Source organism: Vanderwaltozyma polyspora, genomic scaffold (genome assembly GCF_000150035.1).
Source record: "Vanderwaltozyma polyspora DSM 70294 KpolScaffold526 genomic scaffold, whole genome shotgun sequence".
Lineage (NCBI taxonomy): Eukaryota > Fungi > Ascomycota > Saccharomycetes > Saccharomycetales > Saccharomycetaceae > Vanderwaltozyma > Vanderwaltozyma polyspora.
Window position 1 is genome coordinate 1 of NW_001834655.1, and position 24,437 is coordinate 24,437.

Below are 24,437 nucleotides of genomic sequence, written 5' to 3' on the forward strand. Positions count from 1 at the left end.
TAATTTTCTGGATTTCATGGCTCCTTTTTCTCCAAAGATCATTTTGTAATGATAACTACCTTCTATTTCTTGAACTTCAACTCTCTTCCTTCTACACACTCTTTTTAAGACCTCAAAATACTTATTCTCAACAAATTCTAAATATTCAACTAACTCATATTTTATTTTATCTTCTATGTATGTTCGATGCCATTCAGATATTTTCTTTCCCACATATAACCATATTTAGATTTTTTACCTGGAGTCGCAGATTTCTCAAAATCAAACTGGCATAATTTAATTGCAATTTCAGTGAAGTCATTAGCTGGTTCTAACTTTTCATCGAATTGGCTAATAGAATAATCTGAGACGTCATCTTCAAAGGGACAAAATGATGAACATGTATATAGTAAAGGAAAGTTATATTTTGCTTGCTTTAAATATTTGTCCACCAAATTGATCGCTGGTGAGAAATCAGATATCGTGTCTCCCATTTTCTTAAGTTTATCATTGGATTCTTTGATAGTTTTCCTTAGAAAAACTAGTATACGAATATAAACAGGTGACAGACTTTTGTTCGATGACACACACTTAGTGAAACTATCAAAAGGCGATATAATATCTAATAACAATTCTGCCAGTTCAGAATCTTTCCTGCTCAACTCATTTTGAATTGGCTTACCTTGATTTCTACAAAATTCGAAAAATGTAGAGATATCTTCATAAAGCTTAACAAATGTTTTCAGCATTTCATATTTTATAATCCATCTTCTAGGATTGAAAGTCGGAATCCGTTTTTTTACATATTTTTCATATATCGCCATTTTTTCCTCAGATTTCCTTAATTCAACATTAAAATTATTTAGCCTCTCAATAACGAATGGTGGTTTACCCTCAAAAGGGTTAGGTACCAGCTCAGATATATCCCTTATTGAACAATTTTTCAATTCACGACCCTTAGAACCATCTTCTTCATTGGAATCTGTTCTGAACTAGAAGGTTCCAGAATGTTCCTTATTTCCACTCACACGTGACTACTTTATAAGATGTTCATGACGTCATAGATATATCTATGATAATGTAACATAAATCAATTTATTAATATGGTATACAATAACTAATCAGGTAATTACTAACAATCAGGTTATTGATTGTTTGCAATATTGTAGAACATTCTAGAAACAAAATAAAAAGAATATTATTGGTAAATTACCAATAAACTAAAATACTTGAGTGAGAGTGCAAGGAATTGTTAGAATTAATGATTAGTAATTACAAGATTGTGAGATCAAAGATTAAACGTATAAATACGGATACTAATCTCAAGATTAGGATAATCTGATTTACAAGATTATATTTACATATTTATATTATTATTTTATATTATATATAAAATCCTCACGGAGAAATATAATTTAAGAAATATGTCACCTATTAAAAATGATCAACAATTTCAACAATTATAATAGTTAACTATACAGTAGTATTAAATATATAAAGATCTCTATGGTCTTCTGTTTAATAACAAAAGTGTATATCTTTACTTCAGGAACTATGCCCTTTATATACGTCATGTCAGTTGTCTATTAGCGTCATTCCTTTTAACAATCATGACAGATCTGTTCAGATGTAAAAGTAATACCTGATTGATTCATTTTGGTGATTGATACAAGATGCTTTTAATATAATATTTATATTTATTTCTCCGTAGTGTCTTATAAATGTAACTGAATAAATATATATTAATATTTTAGATAAACAATATTTTAGATGTACCAAAATGTCATGCCTTTTTATAGGTTTAGATCCAATCTCATAATCTCAGAATTATTAATTAATTATAATAAAAATAGTGATGCCTTTGCACTCCACTTCCTATGACATGATCATCAATTGCTCAGATGATCAAGTAGATCATCATTATCGAGCTATTGGAATCTATCATAATAATTGCTGTCAATAATATTGACAGACTATTTCTTCATATCATTAGTAATCATTGTTCATTAAAATGATTAGGGTTATAAATATAATCTTCCAGCTCATAAGAATGTTCTAGAACCATACAGATCTATAATCTATCTCTTAGGTCATATTGTTAATATTTGCATTTATGTCATTAGGGCAACAAATGTCATTTATCACGTGATATGAATAATCTGTAAACCTATATATGGAATTCATACATTTAGGTTACAACAAGAATCTATTACTATGAATATGTTTCGGTAGAAAAACCACAACATAATTCTCTACACTATTTCACGTATATCTACTCTTTCAAAGCCTAAAAGCTCTACATCTTGTGACATTTTCTCATTGCATTTTGAGTAAGGATGATATTTTTTGGTTGTTTTTTCCTCTTGTATAATTAAGAAATAGTTGATGTAGAATTGAAATTATGAAATTTTTTAAATATTTTCTCCTGCGATTGGTTTCGGTTTTTTGGCTCACGAAAATGTTGGATAATGAGTCCAATCAATAGTACGATTGCAATTAATGAATGAGACAATGAGGGTGAAGTGAAACATAAAACGAACCATATTGGCAAACTCATGAAATTGGTTGCAAACTCATGAAATTGGTTGCAAACTCATGAAATTGGTTGCAAACTCATGAAAGAGAGACTTATATAAAGGGGCCAATTAAGTTAAAGTTTAGATAGGGAAAAATGTATTCGAATGTAAAGTTGATATATATAAAGATTTACTGTTACGAGGAGTCAATTGAGTGAGAATCAGATCAGGACTTTTATACTCGTTAACTACATAGGATCTGGTAGTGTGACACTAGTCTACATTGGTGAATAATACAAACGTAAACTAAGTAAAATGGTTATAACACTAATCACCATTTTAACATTTGCCGGAGCTGCACTGGTCAATGCAGGTTTAACCGGTAATGTGACACCAAGTATAGTTGACAGCGGCAACTTAGCGTATGGTGTACCGTTAGGGTTCACTGGCGCTATCAACCAAGCTAATAAAACCATGTATGAACATGATACGGGTATAATTTTAAATGTGACAGGAGTTGAACATTTTGTCTACACACATGAGACACAGATAGTTAAACGTGCTAACGGTTACTCTATTGATATCGATTCAGTAATTGACGAATTTAGCTATTACTTAAGAGCGTCGCATCTAGACTACGGTAACGGTACTATCATACCAACTAGCATCAGGTTAGACAAGCGTGACCGCCACCAATGTGACAATGGCTACTGGGTTGAGGATGCAGGCACCACATATGATTATCAAAACCCGACCGGGATGAAGCTAAGATCTTTTTTAAAGCAGAAAGATTGGACAAACAACTTGAACTTCCCAGACCACTTAGAAGGTGGTAATGCCCTTGGATATGCAGCCGCCGATCATCTATTGGCTATTTCGGAGAGGCACCAATGTGGTGGGACTTACAACTGGGTAGACCTTAAAGCTACAGATGGTAAAACCGTTACGTATGCATTAGCGTCATCAACCTTCACAACGGGGTCAAAATGTGATACTGCTCGTAATAGAGATCAACTGGCACAGGAAATTAGATTAGGAACGGCTCAGGCAATCCGTGATGTTATGACTAGCTGGTGCATCAGGGTAAATAACTATGGACAGTGGTACGGAGATGTGAGATTTATGCGTTGGGAGAATGTTAACTTCTGCCACCAAAACGCATGGGATATGCCATGCCAGCAGAATTGGTAGTCCGACGTCTATAAGTGGGTGAACTACTTCGTAATCCAAAACAAAAAATAAAAATATATAGTAAATTTAGAAAAAAGGAGGAGAAGAGAGAGAGGTAAGAGACACTGACAGATCAAAGAAAGCCAAATTGTTCCGATAACTTAATATCTGAGTTGTTCATATTAGTGATTTTATTAAGACGATTTTTGAAGCAAAAGTAATATTTATATTTATTTCTCCGTAGTGTTTTATAAATTGTAACTAACTAAATATATATTAATATTTGGAATAAACAATATTTTAGATGTGCCAAAATGTCATGCCTTTTTATATGTTTAGATCCAATCTCATAATCATAATATTATGAATTTATGATAATAAATTATGATGCCTTTGCACTTCACTTCTTATGATATGATTTGGCAATTACTTAGAAGGTCGAGTATGACATTTGCGATCGAACAATTGCAACGTGACATAACCTTTACTGCCATAACCTTTAATGCCATAACTGTTCTGACCTAGAAGGTTCCAGAATGTTCCTTATTTCCACTCACACGTGACTACTTTATAATGTATTATTTCGAGACTATTTCGAGGTTACTTCATACGAACCTTGAAGGTGAAGAAATATGTGTCACTACAAGAATGTTGTTACATGCTATTAACATTGATATTTAAAGAGATCATTGTACATTATTGTATATTATTGTATATTATTTAGTATCTTACTTTGTACATAAAAGATATATAGAACTTTATTATTATTAACTAGTATATTTACTTTAACTTACAGATCTCAACCCTTAAGATCCTATAGAATAAACGCTTACCAGCCTTCATTCTAACGTATACCAAATTCAATATACAATTAAATAATAATTAAAGGCCAAATAATACAAAAAACTAAATACACGTGACTTCATGAAAACTATTAATAAGATCGCAATTGCATCTTCAAAATGTTCAAGACTTAATGGCAACTTGGCCGAGTGGTTAAGGCGAAAGATTAGAAATCTTTTGGGCTCTGCCCGCGCAGGTTCGAGTCCTGCAGTTGTCGAATTTTCTTTTTTATATTTTTTAAAAATAACTAATTGAATATATGTTATATTTTAATCTACCACAATATGGCTCTTCATAGTACATCGACGATATACTCATGACCACAACTTAAGGTCTCTGGGCACCCAGTAGTCAACACCAACACTTAGGGTGTTGACAGTCCTGTTTCCAAGCGAGGTTGCTTTTGTAACATTTCGTAGTGTATTGATCACGTTTGTTCAGAGTTAATCTTTCATTAACCACTTGTTTTGTCCTACTATATAGCTGAGAATCAGTCCAGCCATAATATTCAGCCAACATCAATAAACAATCTACACGTTCAGGCTCGTCTTCTTCAATGCCACGTAAGTCGTCCATTATAGTAGTCCACAATTCTTCTTCTTCCGCTGTAGGGTCATAGTATTGATTCCAAAGTAGTAGTGCTTCGTCGATGTTACCAGCATCATACAAGGTATAGAATGTTTCCGAAAGTGCTGGTGATTGGGTAATCTGGTGCCTAGTATTTGTGTTCCAAATCAGCGCAGCAGGTATATATTCGGTGCCATTTACTCCTAGACATTGTTCCAGGATCACCTGTGCTGAGATGACTTGATTAGCTAGAGCATACAGAATTAGAATCAGGCTGATCATTATCACTTTGTTACTAGATAACCGGATCATTCTTTTAGTTTGATACATAGTTACTTATTATATTATGTTACATCTACTCCTTTTATACTTCAAGATACCTTGAAGAGTTTTCAGTTCGAACAACCACTCACGAATCATGATAATGTGACGTTGTATTGTATTATTTGTTGCAAATTCTTTAGTTGTAGATGTCTAATAATTGCACGTAGAATAAATGCTGATATGGTTTTTATTTAATTCATTTATTAGGTAATAGGAGTATAGGACCTCTCCCCAGTCTTGGAAACGTATGTGTTTGCCCACTAATGAACCCTGTATGTTCATTAGGATGCGGCCTTGATCGTCAAGATGATCCTCTTTCAGAGTGATGTCGTTAGTGCTTGGGAGTGAAACGTCGCTATAATTCTTGTTGCAATTTGCAACCAATCCATGATTCCCAAAGATTACCAGAAACGGAAAGTGCTTTCCAACTCTAGCTAAAATATCCTGTGGAGATGGGGATTTTGACGCAGAATTGTTAATATCCTTTGAGTTCATTTTCTCTTCAATTTGGAATAATCTCTTTTCGACTGAATCTTCAAATCTTTCAAGTTCAGATTCGTCCACATTGAATCTCTTCTTCATTTCTTTGAAGATTAGGAAATTTAATTGAAGCCTGTTCCAAGTTTTTACCATGTATCTCTTCATTGCGGCCTTGAGCTTTTAACATACCTGTTAATTGTTCGAGTAAAGAATGCAGGAAACGCATTCTTTTGTCGGTATTAATAGAGTTAGCTTTAATTTCACTCACTTGAATTTCTAAGTAGACGATTTCCATCAGTGCTAACAACTTCAGCATCAGTCATTATTTTATCACCGTCCATTGATAATGATAAGGAAGGTAATCAAGTTTCAATTGGGTTTATTAAAATTCTAAGTTACGAAATATTGTAAATAAAGGGTTCGATTTACAAAAATACATTTTTGTATTCTTTGTTGTGAATTATTTAGTTATAGATATCTAGTAATTGTACGTTGAATAAGTGCAGGTATGGTTTTTATTCTATTCGTCTATTTGGTAGTAGTCTAGTACTGTTAATAAGTATATTTATAATTGCTGACATTGGTCATGTGACTTTTTCTTATAAAGCCATATTATCATGTCTCACGAGTGTTTGTCCGAACCGAAAACTCTTCAAGGTATCTTGAAGTATAAAAGAAGAATATATATAGTAATATAACAAGTAACTATGTATAAAACTAAAAGAATGATCCAATTATCTAGTAACAGAGTGACCACAATGAGCCAACGTAATCCTACAAACCAGTAATTATTAAAGAGTTCTGTATCTTCTCTTCTTCAACTGTACAAAGTAAGTAAGTAATATATAATAATATACAATAGTTTTAAATAGTAGTCATTATTAGTATTATCTGATGTCATAGATCCTTTACTAATTCGTATGAAGCTATGTCGAACCCATACAATGCGAAAAACTCACATGACCAATCTGCACACAGAACAGACACTTCCCAGAGGCCCCATCTCTCTCTCTCTCTGCCATCCATACCAAGAACTCACAAAATAAAAAGAAACGTGGCTCACTCGTCGCAATTTTTCCGTTGGGCTGAATTTCCCTTTTGGGATTTTTAGTCGTTTCGAACCGAACCGAACCGAACTGAACCAAAACCCAGGCCAAAAATTTACGCTGGGATAAAAAAGAAAGTCTAGTAGTTGAATAGTAGCAACAATTCAACATTAAAACAATCGTTTGCATTGGGGAAAACCTACTGGAAAAATTGTAATCTACATCGTAGTGATAATTTGAGTTTAATTTAAATTTTAAGCTGCTATCTTCGATGCTCTTTATCGACTAGTCAGGTTAAAAAAACTCAAAGATAAAGATTAAAATTAAAATTAAAAATAAAAAAGAACTAGGTATAGTAGTTTCAATTGTATTCTGATCGTTGATCTCTTTTGAAACACAGTACATCTTAATCGTCGTTATCAAATTTCTACTTACAAGGGTTCTAAAACTACATTTGAGACTATTCATTGAAGAAAAATCAGCAAAAATAATAGTGGGCATCTGCTAATTTATTAATTATCAGTCTTTGAATCACTACACATTCACATTTACATACACACATACATTTACATTAATACAAGCATATTGGAAGGGAATTATTTCAAATATCTCTCGTCATATACACACATATACTCACAGTTGCAATAGATGTCCTCATATACTGAAGAACAAGAAAGAGTAGCGTTGGAGGTTTTATCAAAGGAAAGACATGATTTTTATAATGTTTTAAAAGTAGAACGTAGTTCTGATGAAACTGAAATTAAAAAATCTTATAGAAAATTAGCAATTAAATTACATCCTGATAAAAACCCTCATCCAAAGGCTAGTGAAGCTTTCAAAGTTATTAACAGAGCATTTGAAGTTTTAAGTGATAATGAAAAACGTGAAATCTTCGACAGGATAGGTAGAGACCCCGATGATAGAGGTGTATCGTCTTCTGCATCAGGATTTAATGGAGCTCAACCTGGGTTCCCTTCTGATTTCGAAAATATGTTCTTCCGTCGTCAATTTAACCAAGGTGGCCATGCAGCTCCAGAAGATATTTTTGATTTCTTATTTAATATGAATGGTGGTGGAAGCCCATTTGGTGGTCCATTTGGTGGCAGTCCATTTGGCGGTGCAACTACCTTCTCTTTTGGCCCAGGGGGGTATAGAGTTTATACAAACGGCCCAGGTGGTCATCCTTTTGCACAAAGACAAAGGCAAAGACAACAACAACGACAACAGCAACAGCAACAACCTGAAAGAAACGATTTTTACGAAAATATAAGAATATTATTACCGTTCTTAATACTATTCGTAGTACCACTTTTAGAAAGGCTATTATTCGGTTAAGATCATCAAGCTTTTTGAATCTATTCGGAATAATTAGATTCAAATACTTGGAGAAAAATAAATTCACTCCTTTAATAATCTCATGACCCTAATCTTTTAATCCCAGCATTATCCCTATAGCTTCTATGTTGTTTTTATTTATCTTTTATATTTGCATTTCTTAAACTAGTCTTCCTTCCTCCCCAATAGTACTAAAAATAAAAAAAAACTAAGCGATATACATCTAGTTATTAAATTTAATATGTTATTTCAGGCATATTTTATAATTTAATTGGAAATTACGACGTTTCTTAAATAACCATTTATTTAACGTTAACGACATCAAGACCCACCAGATTACAGATGATTTATACAAAAATTAAAATCACTTTGATAAAACAAATAAAATTAGTTCTTTAGATATATATATAAAGTATAGAAATAAATCTGAAGCTTCCTGGTATGAAATTGTTTAAAATGTTCTTTTGATTCTTGTAATACATACATATTTATACGTAAATTTGTATCTGCAGTGCTGTCTATATAACTTTACTAATATAAATGATAACTTTTCAATTTATATGAATTTATCTTATGTCCATTAACAAACTCACTCTAAATCATTCAGACGTTGTTCAACAATCGCCCTAATTTCTTCATCGTTTTCTTCTCTAAGGTTAAATCTTAATTTTTTAGATATTTTTGTTGCAACATTTTCAGTATTATTAAAACTACCTTTGGATGCCTGTCTTCTTATTATTTTTCCACTAGGGAGCATTTCATATTCTTCGGGATCATACTTGGGCTCAACGTTGGGTCTATAACTGAAAGAGTTTTTCTTCGATTGACTATCGTTGCTTTCAGTACTCTCCAATGATACAGAACCTTCTACACTGTTAGAGTTTGAAGTAGCTCTCGATCTTGCATTTGACCTCTTCGGTAAGAACTTTTCTTTATATCTAACAAAGGCATTTGGATCCCTTGCCCAAGTCCAACCTTGTTTCATTTCATCAAAGGCGCCAATTTCTAGTTGTTTACGTAGATCACTGCGCTGTTCTAATTGGGCAAAGATGTCTGTATCAGTAGGCAAAATCATAACTTTAAACGTCCTATAGACAATATCAACAACAATTGGCAACATTCCAATCACTAAAATACTACACCAAAACGTAATATCGTTACCAAAATTATGAATGAAACCATACTTCACATCATAGATATCATCACTTTTACTTAAAATAGGCAAAGCTAATACCCAAAGTAACCAGCCACCACATGATACAATTACACATGCAAATGCTAACCAATTTCTATTGTTCATTTCAACAAATTGAGCCTTGATATTTACCAGAAACACTATGGCAGTAAAATTTATAACTCCTAGTGGATATAAGGTATTGTCCTTTAATGAACTTTTACCCCAAACAACAACACTAAGAAAAGCTGTCATTAAGGAATTACCTGCAGCCTGGATTATCCATTCTATGAAGATTAACAGATTAAAGTCCTTCGATAAACGACCAGTGGTATACAATTCAGGTACCGTCAGCAAAGTAATTGGTCTTAAATCCTTTTCAAACATACCAACACAAAGAACTGGCAAGGAAGTAAATAATGTATTGAACATCGATAAAGAATATGATTCATACAAAGAAGTCCCTGAGAAAATGGTAAATCTTTGGAATATTAATTGGGTTAAATAAAATGTCATTTCTTTGTAGAAGGTACAAAGTACAAATTTGGAAGTCCTCACATAGTTATACCTTCCATGGACCAATAATAGCTTAATCAGAAATCTAAATTGGCCAATTGAATAATCTGCTGATCTGGAAGCTTGAAGACCTTCCTTACCTGCAATACCGATACCTATATCTGCTGATTGAATCATGGCAATATCATTAGCACCATCACCAATAGCAAGAGTGACTAAATCTGGACTCGTATTTCTGATATTGGAAACCATTAAAGCCTTCTGAGATGGGGAAGCTCTACAACATATAACCGAATCAGTCTTCGTGCATAATTCAACAAAGACGGACATCAAAGTAGGATTGCTCTCAAACATAGAGAGTGTGGCCCCGTCAATTACCACAACACAATGTGCAACATTACCAGAGTCCACTTCTTGAGAAACAGCATTTAGTTTTGAAATGATATTCTCATCTGTAGTGGTTAAAACAACTACTGTTGAATAATCATATATCAGTTTACATGAATAACCAATATTTATAGCAGTTTCCCTCTTATCACCTGTTAACATCCACATTTTTATTCCTGCCCTTCTAATTTTCTCAATTGCTTGTCCAACGCCTTCTTGCAATTTATCTTCGATGGCAGTCACACCAGCTAAAACCAAGTCCTCTTCAATTTCAGCACCAACTGCATCAATTTTCACATTACGATCAGTCAATGATGTCTTTGCTTCGTTATATCTTGCTTCCCATTCTTCATATTCATCTAAACTAACCCATTTGTAACTGTACATCAAAGTTCTCAAACCATCCGTAGAAAAATCATCTAGAGATTGCAAGGTTTTTTCCAAAACGTATTCATCATCGTTAATCAAATCGTCACTTCCAATGTAGTCAAACATCTGATTAATAAAATCGTTATCACTAACAACATTGCTATATTTACGTTGCTCCTTGTTTCGATTACGTTGAATATCAATCGAGGCACGAACACCATACTTTTCGATTTGTTGCTTATGGAGTGATTGCCTTGTTTTAGCAACCACAGCATCTAATTCTTGATCCGGACGTTTAACAACATCTAATATTTGATCAATTGTTCCAATTTGCATCTCTGTGTCTCCTCTACTAGGTCTAGAACCATATATACTTTTCTTCATAGCGTTCAAGGACAGACTGGCCCTAGGATTTGTTGAAACAGATGGTCTAAGCTTGTCACTCACAATTTCATCATTAGTTGCAATTCTTTCAAGAGACTTTCTCTGGTTAATCACAAGCTCCGCCTCTGCATCTTTACGATCTTTTGTATTATTATCCATTTCATCTACTTTTTGTTGTACCAATGTATGATTTTCCAATCTTTCTAATATTACATTATCAGCACCTTTGCACACTAATAAAATTCTGTTCTTTTCATTTGGAAGTCTAACAAGAACAGACATTCTTTTTCTCTGTGAATTGAATTCAATGGTGTTTAATATTTCAAAGTTTTCCAAAATTGGTTCTTCATTCAGACCATTTGGAAAAGTTTTCAATGTCAATGTTGTTCCATTTTTATTATAAACAATATAACCTAGCTCCCTTGCTGCCGTTACAAGAGCCAACTCATCTGGTGAAGATGATTGATATTCTATAAGATCTTCACCAAAGGAACCTTCTGAGCTTCTCGGGACACAACCATGACATAAAGCCAAACATAGAATAAAAAACTTAGCCTTACGTGCAAATAAAGACTCTGGGTACTCTTGAATAAATCTAATTAAATCATAAGAAGATTTTAGTCCATCCTTTGAAAACTCTTCATCATTACTATCAAATTCTGCAGAATCGAAACTTTTACGGGCTGCATCTTTTAATGATTTCATACTTGGCCTACCAGTATATAGTGCAGAAGAGTTACCTTTATATTCGATAGATTGTCTGGGGTTGATCGAATGGTTTCCAGCAATTGAACCCTTGGGATGTATATCTTCACTCCGAACACCTAACTTCTGCATAATATTCTTGTCTTCTATTGACAAAGTACTCACGTTATCCAAGTCATTATCTTTCATTGAAGAATCATCAGCTATGTCAGATATACCACTGTGAATCCAAGATGACCCACATATCGAAAATTTCCTAAATAACATTATATTATCTGTCAAAGTTCCTGTTTTATCACTGAATATATAGGAAACCTGTCCTAATTCTTCTAAAATTGTTGCAGATCTTGACTCGCATGGTGTATCTGTTTCAGCATAATACATATCAATATCCCATTCCATAAATTTACTTTGCATTACTTTTATAATTTCCATTGTAACATACAATGATAGTGGAATCATTGTATTATACATAATAATAAAAGACATTATAGAAGGAGCGACACCTGGATCCTTTTCATTTAAATACCATGCTTTATTTTCATCAATCGTCTTTTTGTTTGCAATAGTATGTCCTAGATATGAGAAAAAAGACATCATTGCAACGACGAATACCATGAAAACCACAATCATATTAATCTTTTTCTGTAATTTTGGAGCCTTTGTCCTTGGGTTTTTTAATGCATTCATACGTATCTTTGTTTCTTCACCTGTAAAAACTACAACACCAACTGCGTTTTGGGTATTTCTTAAAATGCTCCCTCTATATATAATATTATCTGGCCCTAATGGAAATTTTCTTAGAACATTATTTTGACTTCCATGCAATTCAACATTACCCTCGAACTTATATAGATCTGTATTTGGGTCTTCCACAGTAATTGTTGCATTTATATTTGCTAAACCAGAAGCTGAGCATGCGAGTTTGTTTAATTTAGCATGTGGATGTTTGCTTTTTAAATTTGTTTCACCATCTAATGCCATAGTTTCAACGTAACACTGGTTATTATGTCCATCTGCTGTAAGCAAAACTATATCTGCTGGAATCCAATCATCTTGTTTTAATAATACAAAATCACCGACCTTTAAGTTATGCCATTTCGTTTCTAAAATTTCGACACCGTGTCGTTTTGTTAACAATTCAAAATTGTTAAATGCAGTACCCAAGGATTCGTTATCTGACATCGAATCTCTTCTATTACTTAACTCATATTCCTCGAATGTATCATTCCCATTTCCATTCCAATTTGTATTTAAATTTGATGTTGACGAAGTATGATATGCACTATTTTGGTAAGTTCCATTTCTTATTAATTCTGGAGGTGGTGATTTTGACAGGATCAACACACGTCTCCTATTTTCATCTGTATCTAGTTTGTGTCTTTTCAAGTCATCCCAAGCTTCTCTTGCCATTGAAATACCCATGAAAACACATAACGGTATAATAGTAGTATAAGTACCAGTTGTCGACCAACCAGGTATCATTTGTAAGATAGCAATGAGGAAAAAGTATACATTTGCTAATTTAGAAAATTGAGCATATAATTGTCTAGGAAAGAATGAATATACTGTATACCTTGATGAGGTAATGGAATTATCACAATAGGGCTTATTAATTCTCTCGTCAAGCAGCAGGTCTGTATCAGGAGTAAGATACTTTGTATATTCTACTGTATTATGTCTAAATGTTATGGGTATATGCCTACCATCTTTTGAATATAACAATCTTTTTCTATTAAGTAAAAAGATCTACTATCCCAACAAAAAATCCAATGATCTTACTATTTTCTATTGCTGCCGATATATCTTCTTCCAAGTCAATTTCTTCCTCTTCAATGATCCCAGAGCGATCAATGCCATCTCTACCATCTGAATCCTCTTGATTATCTGTCTTGCCACGGAATCTATCATACAGATGTTTATTAAACATCTGCGTTCGAAGTGAACCAGATCTCTTTCTTCTCTCTTTAGACTGGGACATCCAAAACTTTTTCTATCTTAAAATAACAACAATAATATACAAAGTCGAATATATATGCCACAACTCCAAATATAACTTAAAACCCAAAGTTATCACCTCTTGAACCAATATATTTTTCCAAAATAACCTTCTCCCCACAAAATAATCAGCAATATCCTCTATTGAAACCCAAAGACCAAATACCAAACCTTTTAACAAATATCCTCAAAACTGATCCTTGTACACACCATCAATCAACCTATCCAAGGTGTTGTTGGCTGTATTAACCCTTTCTTATCAACTTATATTACGTTGTGTTACGTTAGGTACTATTGTTTAAAAGTTCATCAATATTTAAATTTCCAAAGCCTTTAAAATAATTTTTCACTTTATACAAATTTGCTATGACAGTTGAACAAAAGAGATGATTTGACAAGATGGTTTGAGGTGCAATTGATGATCTATACAAGATGGTGTTATTTCTATTGGTTTTTAGTTATATTGTACAATTTTTCCTGTTAAAATTGATGTATTTTATGTATAAATATAGACATAGTATGGAAATCGTGAAATTTTTACAGATCATAAAATTAAAGCATGTTCATAAGTAACTCTTTTTAACTTTAAACTTCTTGATTAGTTTACTCCATGTAGGTTTATCTAATTGGAATATGATATGATTAACTGATGCTTGCCTTCTTTGTTGGGATTCGATATTCTTCTGTGTACGATCTGAGGGCAATTTTTCTTTTATTTGGATAACTGGTAAGTTGTTCTCATCTTCTTCCAGTACGATCTTACCTTCTTTGATTAAGAAACTTGTGTAAAACAAATTTTCAACAGATTTAGCAAAAGAATTAGGATCTAGAAAGAATTCAAAAAGGCTTATTCTTGTTGGGAATGGGCTCTTTTTTTCAAGGGTGGTATAACAATATTGTACATTTGTTGCTGTACTTCCTTTATCGTCTGACTTCGAAGCAGATTTCGTCACCTTTTCAGCAGTTGCCAATTTACCAACTTTACCGTCATCTCTATTTGTTTGTGTGTACAGTCTTACTTTTGCCTCTATGGAAAAGGGTCCGAAGAAATGGTCTGTCGTTTGGACATTTTTACTTAGCGAATCATATAGCATACCCATTTTAAACCAATTGAACTGTTCAAATTGATCATATTTTTCAAATTGCGCTAGAAAGTTGTGTCTATTGGCACTATTTCTTACCCTCAAGGCAGCCTTGTCGTTAGCAGTATTATTACTGCTGACGCCATCACCATTATCATCGTCTTCTTCGTCATGGCCGTCTAGATCTTTTAGTACAGGTTCAGATATATCATTCTGTTTAAAATAATCTTTCAACATAAAACTTTTACAGCCATTCAAAATATCATTAACATTGATAAAGCCTCTTGTATCTCCCAATTTTAAATTTTTGACACTTAAGTGTGCCAATTCACTAACGTTGACCATAACTTTGGAATCCTCAGCATAAATAGTATTATCACTGGTCTCTTTGGCCTTAGAATAAAGTTCATTAGCCTTATCCAATTCATGCATCGCGATATTAATATCACCAGTCTTCGTCATTTCTACACGGTTCTTCATAGTTTCTACCTCAACATCTCTATACTCTTGTAAAAGAGACCTTTGTTGTTCATGTATCAACTCATTCTCCAGACGTTTGCTATCAAGTCTAGCTTTCTTTCTAGATTTATTGCTGCTTCTACTTTCCCCCACCTCTGGATCTTCGTTCATTCGACGAGCACCACTCATGGTTTCTGTAATTAAATATTATACACGCTTGATAACCTCTGGAAACCTATTTCCAACTGATAAAGCCCTTTCTCTTCAACGAATGGTCTGTCCTTGAAGCTTTAATTAATTATGACTTCGTACTCTAGATCCCTCGATATCAATAAAATATAGCACAACTAAATATCCAAGATTCTCAGTTGTTATTCCTCAATATCACATCAACAAGATCAACCAGTCTACTTTTGCAAAACTATGGTTCCTTTGCTCTAAATTCTGCTCTTTTCTGTAATTCTAGTCTCTATCTTAGCAACTTGACTAGCTTCAAAATATCATAACTTCGATTCCAAACGATCACAGCAACTGGTAACCACCAATAATGAGTCTTATAGAAGAGCCTGACCGACTAATCGTTACCAGAAAACTACTATAAATTGTCAAATGGTTCTGGTTCTGTACCTTTGATTCATCTTATTCTTAATATCAAATTTGTCAACTTTTATCTCATCCCGAATGTAATAAAAGATCAAGAAGATTTATATTCACAATTAAAGGTAACTTTTATACAAATTAGTCGGTTAAAAGTGTTAAAGGTCCCATTAATGAGGCTATTAGAGGTTGATAACGATTGTTGTGATCTATTTTATGGTGATGGGTATAGTTCTGGGGTAAATTTGTGGGTTTAATGTTGAATTATATTGTAATTTTTGATCCTTCCAAGAGTTTAACTGAAGATGATACTTATAAGGAATTGATATTGTACCATTCATTTCAGAATGAAGAGACTTCTCTGAATGATAAATTGGGTAAAATCGGTGTATTGCAGAGTCTTTGGTCATTTACAGAGACTTTGAATGGGGATTCTAGTTCGATTGAGGAAAAAATTATTGAATTGGATGATGAAATCATTATTATCTATAAAGTTGAGAATCAATTTTATTTATGTTTATCGGTTATCTTGCAAGATGAAATGGATAATATCCTGTTCCCTCATCAGTTGTATTCTTGCCATTTGAAATATTGTTATGAATTTTTCATTTTACAATTTGGTGAGTTTAATTCTTTTACAAATATTAACCAATTGACTGATTCTTTAAATGAATATCTGGTATTATTTTGGAACGATATTATATTGAAACCTGAAACTATGAAGCGAAAAATGCTGAATTGTTTCTATCCTGATTCATTCAAAGTTTCTGAATTGCAGTCTGATAAGAATCTGGATTCTTCTTGGGAATCGATACTAAATCAAAATATTTTGTTAAATACAGAAAATTACTTGGGAATTCGTGACGTTTTAGTCTATCATTTGCCTTCAAATTCTGGGAAATCAAATAATGGTACCACTAACAACAGTAGCAGCAATAATTTTAATACAAAAGATTATGGATTTATTAGAAATTTTGCTACTGATTTAGATTCATTGCCTCATATATCAAATTGGATACATCATTTGCATACTACTTATGAAGATATCTCAAGTCATACTTTATCGGGAAATGCACATTATAAAGAAACACAAATTGAAAATGAAGATAGCCCTGAAATTACAAATGATGATCAACAAAATGACCCATTGTCATTCACAGACCAAACAAAGAATTTCTTATACAATATGACATTACCCATATCATTTGCTTATGATGTGGTTCAAGAAGTTGGTGAAAGTACAGGCATAGGGAATAGTATGTCCTTAGTGATGAATTATATCCCAAAATTTTCATTTTCTGAGAATTCTACAAATAATAAAAGACAATTGAATGGTCAAGAATTTTCTGAACGTCATGGTTTCCTAATTTCACCTTTAGCAAACAATTCATTGCCAGAGAGTTATAAAATTAAAAAGTTAAGATTAAAATTTAAACAATATAAGGAAAGTAAAGTTTTTAACACTTTATTTTGGTACATGAATGACACATTATTAGTACTTGTATTCAACGATGATTTCGAAAATATTTGGGACAGAGAATATTTAAAAGAACTAGATTCAAAACTATATGAAGCAATTTCTTTTTTATATAAAAGTATAAATGCTGCCAAATCTAGTGTAAAAAAGGTTAAATCTGAACCATTTGCATATGCTGTGATAAATAAAGATGACCCAGGACAAATAAAAATTCAAACATCAATACCATCTTGGTTTTCATCGATAAATAATTTAAATGATGTCAATCCATTACAATTGATTGTAAACGGGGTAGATCAACTGTTCAAAAATACTACAGATTTTCAAACAAATAATAATTTTGGACTAGACATCATGGGAAGTCTGTTTGGATATAATTCAAAGGAAGACGAAATTTCTAAAAATGATCAAGAGATTATAAAGAATACTAATATAAACTTTTTGGGTCAGATGGATGATGAAAAGCTTTGGGAATTACATCTAGAATTGTTGCAAATTATTTCTAATGTTAAAATATCAAGAAAACTGCCTGATTTGAATGAGGAAAGGTTATTGAAATTGAGTAATGGGTTACTATGTTATGTAAAGGATAATGAAAATGAAACTATGTTAGTGATCAAAAATTGGTTTGATATTAATGAAAATGAAAAACCAACAAAATCTACCAATTCAAGCACCCTATTTGGTAGCTTGGGAAGCACAGTGACAGAGTGGAATGATAAACGGGAATTCAATTGTATTAATTAAAAAGCATACTATATAAATGATGAATAGACTAAATCTAAAAATAAATATTTATAAAATGTTATATCTCTATTTGGATATGTATTTGTATCTTAGGAATAGTAAAATAATGACAGGAAATTAATAACTCGGATGCTAGTGGGAGGATGTATAATCAATATATATTAATGTAATTTCTTTGTATTTTATTCTTATGCAATATATGCACTCTATGCATAGTGAAAGTGTTTGTACTTTTCGAAGGCAAAATCCAATTCATGTGCTTCGATTTCCTTCAAGTCGGTAATAAAATCAACTTTATGTGGATCAATAAATTTATCCTTACCACGCTTCCAAATAAACTTATATCCCAAATAGATAGCCACGTTAATGAAGACCATTAAGTAACAAAATAAAAAGTCTCTTGTGTTCCATAAAGAATGAATGAACACGGTGTAGCCTTGGATAAATATCATTGAAAAGGCACAAACTAAACCAAAAATTGCAGTATATGGTTGGCCCCATGATCTGAAAGGTAATGGTGGTAGTTTATCTTTCTGGGCATTGTATGCCCTTCTGAAGAAAAGATAAATTACACATAGAAAAACGAAATTAATCAATTGAGAAGCAGTGATTAAATTGACCAACCAATTCAACACTATAGCACTATTGGAATTCAACTGTAACAAACTAATCAATGCCCAAAGTAATGATACACCAACAGCATAGATTGGGACACCATATTTATTGCATCTAGTAAATATTTTTGGAGCGTAACCATCTAAAGCCATCCCATATAGAGTTCTTGATGAGCAGTAAGTGTAAGCATTACCTGCAGAGAATGCAGAGGTGATCAAAGCAGCATTAACAATATCTGGTAATACTCTAATTCTTAAATTATTCATTGCAATGACGAAAGGAGATGAACCAGCACCTGGCCTTGCTTCATTAATTGCAGCGGTTAAACTTGGATCATTTGGGGAGCAAACGATACCTAAACATAAACAAGTACCTAAGAAAATGATAGTTAATCTCCAGAACACTTGTTTGAAAGCCTTTGGAAGCACTTTTCTTGGTAATTTAATTTCTCCAGCTAACATCGAAATATATTCACCACCAGCAATTGTAAAAGCAGCTTGAATCAAACAGGTTAAGAAACCTTGGAAGTAACCTAGAGAATCAGTACCATTTGTATTGTTGTCAGGATAATATTTCTTGAAAGGTTCTTCACCCCAGTATCTAAATCCATATCTATCATGTTTTGGGTTACCACCTAGCATTGTAACCAAAGTGAAAAAGAATAAGCCAATAGCTAAAATAATTTTAAAGGAAGCCAACCAAAACTCCATTTCACCATAATATTTTACAGTTGCAATTGAAATGAATAGATATAAGACGACTTGTACCACCAAAGGGATAGCAGCATTATAGTCATCTCTCCAGTAATGAATGATAGTATTTACAGAAACAATTTCGAATGGGATTTGAACACACTCTAAGAACCAGAAATTCCAAGAGGCCGTGACAGCTAATGATTCATCAGCACATTTTGAAGCTAGTCTCAAGAAAGGGGAGGCAACAGGTAAGAAACTCACCATTTCAGCAGTTGATACAGTGATACATAAAATTGGTATACACCATAATGCAAATGCAATTAATAAAAATGCAGGACCACCATGATACAGAGCTTTACCAATGGCTACAAATAAAGCAGTACCAATAACACCAGATATTGCGATTAATTGAACATGTCTATTTAATAACTTTCTATGAGTCTTTGTCGAATAAATTAAATTCGTAGTTGAGTCAACTTCTTCTTCTTCAATCTGGGTAGTGTTTGAAGTTAATGAAGAATCCGATCTGTCTAACCAATCCTCACTTAACCTTCCATAATTACCATCGTCATTAGTTCTAGTTTCAATAACGTTCACTTTTGTAGTGACATTATCTTTCTTTAAATAGTTTTTTGACATCTGAGAAAGTGAATATCAATATATCTAAGAATGATATCAGTACACTAGACTTGGATATATATTATGCTCTGCTTGAACTAAGTCAAATCAAATATAATATCAGCTTTGTACTTTGACTTGGTATATTTTTCAATTTAACAATAGTGAACCAACCCACTGATATATATAAATTAATGAAATATATGAATGTATATAGAGAATTGATGAGAAGGCAACAGCATCAACAAAACAAGACCTCTTTTAATAAGATGGAATGGACTCGGTACATATGAAGAATTAAAGGAAACCAACCTAAACTAGTAGTAGTAGTTTCGACTAACTCCAGCAAGTGTCTGATAAATAAAGAGACCGTCACAGTAAGCTAAGAAAGGGAACCGGGAAGGAAATATAGAATAGAAAGATGCAACATCGATTTAAAAACTCGAAATCAGCTAATTAATCTTTCCAATGAATGATAATATGGGAAATGCCATGAAATTCGAATGATAGAGAGAGGTCCATGATAATTTCTATTAATTTAGTTGGGTTCCAATTTAATCGTTAGCCATTACGAGAGAGAGACAGGTAAACGTCATGGCGTTCGTGTTAGTGATAAGTCGATTTGAATGACTAACTACAGTGTATCCTCTCTAAGTTCAGGTCAGGTCGGTCCAGTTCATTTCAGCTATAGTTTAAGGTTGACGAATTTAAAGTTTTGAGACAGAGCCAGAGCCAGATACAGAGGTAGAGTGTATCTTGTTGAGTGGTTGGTTTGGTTTACTACCTATTGCAAAGTTAGAGTAGAATATTTCGGTAGTGGCTGGATGGGGATGGATGGGATGACTATTGTAGTATAGGAGAACTTCGACAGAGAGAGCTAGAGTGATAGAGAGACAGCCATAGGTTTAGGGGGTGGAAGGAAACTGGTATGAGGGATGGAAGGACGAGAAAGAGGTTGTCTCTATTCTGTCTTTGTATTGCTGTTTCTGTCTCTTATTGTTGTTTTGCATGGTGGTTAAGTTTGTTAGTGGTCACGTGCCACGGGGTAAAACAGAACCAAACCTTCTGTTCTTAGGCTATTTCCCTTTTAGTAACGTCTCCCCTCAAACCGAAATGGAATTGAAAAAAATAAAATTTCCACATTTGATTGGGCGGAGAGGGTGGAGGGGGAGAAACACTCACTGTAGAATCATCCAACCAGCGAGAGAGGCAAACCTGGCGCAGAGCAGTTTGTTTATGTTTTTTGTTTGTGTTTTGTGTTTGTGCCTCTGGTCTATGGCCTTTTCTCTCCAGTAATTGATCGGCTGTAAATCTTTATATCCGCTATGACGTCATGTGACCTATTGTTTTGCCTATCTCACATCTATAACTCTAGAGGAGACCTAGCACTATCTCTTAGTTGTTAACTCAGAACTACTCTCGATTACTGATTGTGTAGATTATATTATATTATATTATATTATATTATATTATTTATGGTTATATTTATTTCTATCTTTATCTTTATTACGTTCTCGCAGGCTTCCTATCTCTCTATCTATCCACATCCATCTTGCTGATGCTGGTATAACAGAAATGATAGTGACCACGGCTCAGTGATTAAAATAGAAATCAAAACAAAAATAAAATGAGATGAGATGAGATGAGATGAGATGAAAAGCTAGACTACCCACTTGCATTACTAACTAATTGATAACTCGATTGATCCAATGCTCAAACTATCGAGGAATACTATACTGGCATCCTCCGACATTATGCAATGCACTAGATCCCGTCTTCACTCGTAGATGTATCTCCGGCGGTACATCTACATCTTCAGGTCCATCGAGGTTAAATAACGGTGCTCTCTCCTCGGTGTTTGTCAATCCATGGATATCTTTAACACTCTCCCATGCTGTTCCTTGATCCATAGCAAATTCATTTTCTCGAAGTACTGCATTATCAAAGTTAGTGTTATTGTTAGCACTACTACTACTATTATTATTATTATTACTATTATTGTTATTATTACTAGATTTAATAGTCTCGATGTTTCTAACTGATTCATGTTCAATACTTTTGCTAACTCCTCCACCACTTGCACTGGAATAATTATTAGTTGACATTAACCCTCTATTTGATTTGCCATTACTGATGGTGTTACTCGTAGTATTATTGTTGGGAGTGGTTGTAGTAGTGGTATTATTGTTGGGATTAGTTGTAGTATCATTCTTATAGAGAGATGTCTCAGCGGCCACAGATGATGGTAGTACAAAATAGACAAAACTTTCCATCGACCATTCATACCAAACTTTACTCATCTCATTACAACTCATCCGACTCAGAAATACTGATAATTCGTTATCGTCAGTAACACTTAATGCATTCTTCAAAGGGAAAAATATAGGAGACCAAGATTTCAGATTCTTTGTTCCATGCCCTTTCTTTGTAAAAATTCCTACACTATTAAAAGTTTGATCATGATGACGACTGTTTGTTCCTGTTAGCAAATTCTGAGTAGTTTCAAAATCATCATTATTTACAGATTCTGGTAATAATCTTATCATGCTCTTATCCGGTAGTGTAGATAAAGTCACATCTCCATATAATTTAGCTGTGAAAAATCCGATTAATCCATCAATTTCACCTTTATGCTTGATCTTAAATTCACTAGTGATGTTCTTGCTAAATAATGCCATTTCTTCATTAGGATGTCTAAATTTCCATGCCTCATTGATCTTAGATGACAATATACAATATGGAATGTTGTGCAATATCCATGGTTTCTCATAATCACCATTCTCAATCTTTAATTTCTGACGTAATAGTGGAACAGATACTGGTGCAATGTAAGAAGAATATGATTCAGGAATGAAAATGGTGCTAGGTTTACTATGATTTTTTTGAATATTAAATAAACATTCTGGTGATAATTCATTACATCCGAATGATCCTAATAACTCACTGATACAAATATCAACTTTAATACTACTGTCACCCCACTTCTTCATATCATCTCTAATTATTTCGACTTTCTCACCCCAACTATCGAATTTTCTCTTTTGCAAATATAAACATGCTTGTGGATTTTTCTCTAATGCAATTATTTTAACATTATTTAAAATATTAAGGAAATTAGCCACTTCAAAAGTTCTATCAACCAATGCTCCCCTTCCTGCTCCTGCAATAAGGATGACCAAATTGTATGAGCGTCTATAATCTATTTGATCTCTTACTGCCAATTCTATAGCTCTTTGGTACAATTCGTATTTAACAGTGTCTCTTTCAAAGTTTGAATAAACCAAATTTGATAAATTTTCAGAATTTGGTAATAACGGAGGCATTACTCTTGGGATCCAATAATTATCTTCAATTGTAATATCGTTTTCTTCATTTTCTTCCATTATTGCTAAATCCTCTTTCTTCAAAATATAATTGACATATTCTAAATAAGAACTTTCACCACCTTTAATCATTTCACTATTTTTTTCAACACCATGCAATATTACTATTAATTCACCAGGAAATGATTGTGAATTGCCATTAACTCTTTGGAATTTACTGATTAAGTTTTGATTAAATTTATGCAAAACTGGATAATTGTGTTGGTTAGTAGAGAATATTGAAGATGACAGTAATAGACATGAAACAGGTTCACTTTGCCATCTATTCATAACAAAAGTAGGTGTTTTAATTCGCGGTACCGCCAGTGAAACGGTCAAAGATGGATGATAGTTACAAGCTTTCCGTATTGTATTCCATAATTCCCAAGTTGCCAATGGGTCACTATCTTCTAATAGTGGTAGTGAAATTGATAATGAAATTGGTGGTGATTGAGAAATGAGATCATTATTTAATAAATTTGCGATCACTTGACTGTAATATTGTAAATTATCTAAATCTCTTGGAGGTGCTAGGATTAACTTATTGATCCCCACGAACCTGGCATACTTACATTCATTTAATAGAACCTTAGTTCCAAAATTTCTAATTGAAATATCAGTTGAATCAAGTTCCAACCATGAAGATAATAAACCAATGTAAGAAGGAGATTCATCATTACGGTTTTGTAAATGGAAAGGTGGGATTACAACATCCTGTAATTGTGGTTCCGAAATGATTAGAACAGCATCCTCGTTATTTAATTTATTGCATTGATATTCATCGAATTCTTTTCTTACCATATCTCTATACCTAGCATTGGTTATAGGCAATAATATATAATCATAGTTTTCTGTAGTTAATGAAAGTTCATCATCTTGGGAAGTGCTGACATTGTTGGAACCTGGTTTGATCCCAACAAACACATTACTTTTCATGATTATTCAGCAATATTGACAACAACAACACTAATAATGGTATATATATATGTGTA

General features: G+C 33.0%; 10 protein-coding genes, 1 non-coding gene and 1 further gene across 11 annotated transcripts, besides 3 other annotated features; 4 read left to right on the top strand and 8 right to left on the bottom strand.

The window, feature by feature from the left end:
* Positions 1-225, bottom strand: Kpol_526p1 (uncharacterized protein; the record flags this gene model as incomplete). Its single annotated transcript, XM_001644557.1, has 1 exon — positions 1-225. A coding segment is annotated over one exon (225 nt), but the record flags the coding sequence as incomplete, so codon positions are not given.
* On the bottom strand, positions 174-803 carry Kpol_526p2 (uncharacterized protein; the record flags this gene model as incomplete). Its single annotated transcript, XM_001644558.1, has 1 exon — positions 174-803. One exon carries the CDS (start codon positions 801-803, stop codon positions 174-176), a length of 630 nt encoding a protein of 209 aa, XP_001644608.1.
* Positions 804-2,810: 2,007 nt separating this feature from the next.
* Positions 2,811-3,686, top strand: Kpol_526p3 (uncharacterized protein; the record flags this gene model as incomplete). Its single annotated transcript, XM_001644559.1, has 1 exon — positions 2,811-3,686. One exon carries the CDS (start codon positions 2,811-2,813, stop codon positions 3,684-3,686), a length of 876 nt encoding a protein of 291 aa, XP_001644609.1.
* A 957-nt stretch (positions 3,687-4,643) lies between these two features.
* On the top strand, positions 4,644-4,725 carry Kpol_526trna1. The gene has a single exon. It is a non-coding gene; the product is annotated as a tRNA-Ser (tRNA).
* A 134-nt stretch (positions 4,726-4,859) lies between these two features.
* On the bottom strand, positions 4,860-5,405 carry Kpol_526p4 (uncharacterized protein; the record flags this gene model as incomplete). Its single annotated transcript, XM_001644560.1, has 1 exon — positions 4,860-5,405. The coding sequence occupies one exon, from the start codon at positions 5,403-5,405 to the stop codon at positions 4,860-4,862; it is 546 nt and encodes a 181-aa protein (XP_001644610.1).
* A 144-nt stretch (positions 5,406-5,549) lies between these two features.
* On the bottom strand, positions 5,550-6,044 carry Kpol_526p5 (Tkp3 protein; the record flags this gene model as incomplete). The annotated part of the gene is made up of 1 exon (XM_001644561.1): positions 5,550-6,044. The coding sequence occupies one exon, from the start codon at positions 6,042-6,044 to the stop codon at positions 5,550-5,552; it is 495 nt and encodes a 164-aa protein (XP_001644611.1).
* Positions 6,045-7,573: 1,529 nt separating this feature from the next.
* Positions 7,574-8,260, top strand: HLJ1 (type I HSP40 co-chaperone HLJ1; the record flags this gene model as incomplete). The annotated part of the gene is made up of 1 exon (XM_001644562.1): positions 7,574-8,260. The coding sequence occupies one exon, from the start codon at positions 7,574-7,576 to the stop codon at positions 8,258-8,260; it is 687 nt and encodes a 228-aa protein (XP_001644612.1).
* Positions 8,261-8,849: 589 nt separating this feature from the next.
* Positions 8,850-13,280: a sequence feature (similar to hypothetical protein; correction of possible frameshift sequencing error~similar to Saccharomyces cerevisiae DNF3 (YMR162C)).
* On the bottom strand, positions 8,850-13,776 carry Kpol_526p7 (the record flags this gene model as incomplete).
* Positions 13,284-13,532: a sequence feature (similar to hypothetical protein; correction of possible frameshift sequencing error~similar to Saccharomyces cerevisiae DNF3 (YMR162C)).
* Positions 13,534-13,776: a sequence feature (similar to hypothetical protein; correction of possible frameshift sequencing error~similar to Saccharomyces cerevisiae DNF3 (YMR162C)).
* A 580-nt stretch (positions 13,777-14,356) lies between these two features.
* On the bottom strand, positions 14,357-15,523 carry NSE4 (Smc5-Smc6 complex subunit NSE4; the record flags this gene model as incomplete). The annotated part of the gene is made up of 1 exon (XM_001644563.1): positions 14,357-15,523. The coding sequence occupies one exon, from the start codon at positions 15,521-15,523 to the stop codon at positions 14,357-14,359; it is 1,167 nt and encodes a 388-aa protein (XP_001644613.1).
* A 664-nt stretch (positions 15,524-16,187) lies between these two features.
* CCZ1 (Ccz1p) lies at positions 16,188-18,155 on the top strand (the record flags this gene model as incomplete). Its single annotated transcript, XM_001644564.1, has 1 exon — positions 16,188-18,155. One exon carries the CDS (start codon positions 16,188-16,190, stop codon positions 18,153-18,155), a length of 1,968 nt encoding a protein of 655 aa, XP_001644614.1.
* Positions 18,156-18,361: 206 nt separating this feature from the next.
* AGP2 (Agp2p) lies at positions 18,362-20,104 on the bottom strand (the record flags this gene model as incomplete). The annotated part of the gene is made up of 1 exon (XM_001644565.1): positions 18,362-20,104. The coding sequence occupies one exon, from the start codon at positions 20,102-20,104 to the stop codon at positions 18,362-18,364; it is 1,743 nt and encodes a 580-aa protein (XP_001644615.1).
* Positions 20,105-21,801: 1,697 nt separating this feature from the next.
* Positions 21,802-24,381, bottom strand: HSL7 (protein arginine N-methyltransferase; the record flags this gene model as incomplete). Its single annotated transcript, XM_001644566.1, has 1 exon — positions 21,802-24,381. The coding sequence occupies one exon, from the start codon at positions 24,379-24,381 to the stop codon at positions 21,802-21,804; it is 2,580 nt and encodes an 859-aa protein (XP_001644616.1).
* Between the last annotated feature and the right edge of the window lie 56 nt (positions 24,382-24,437).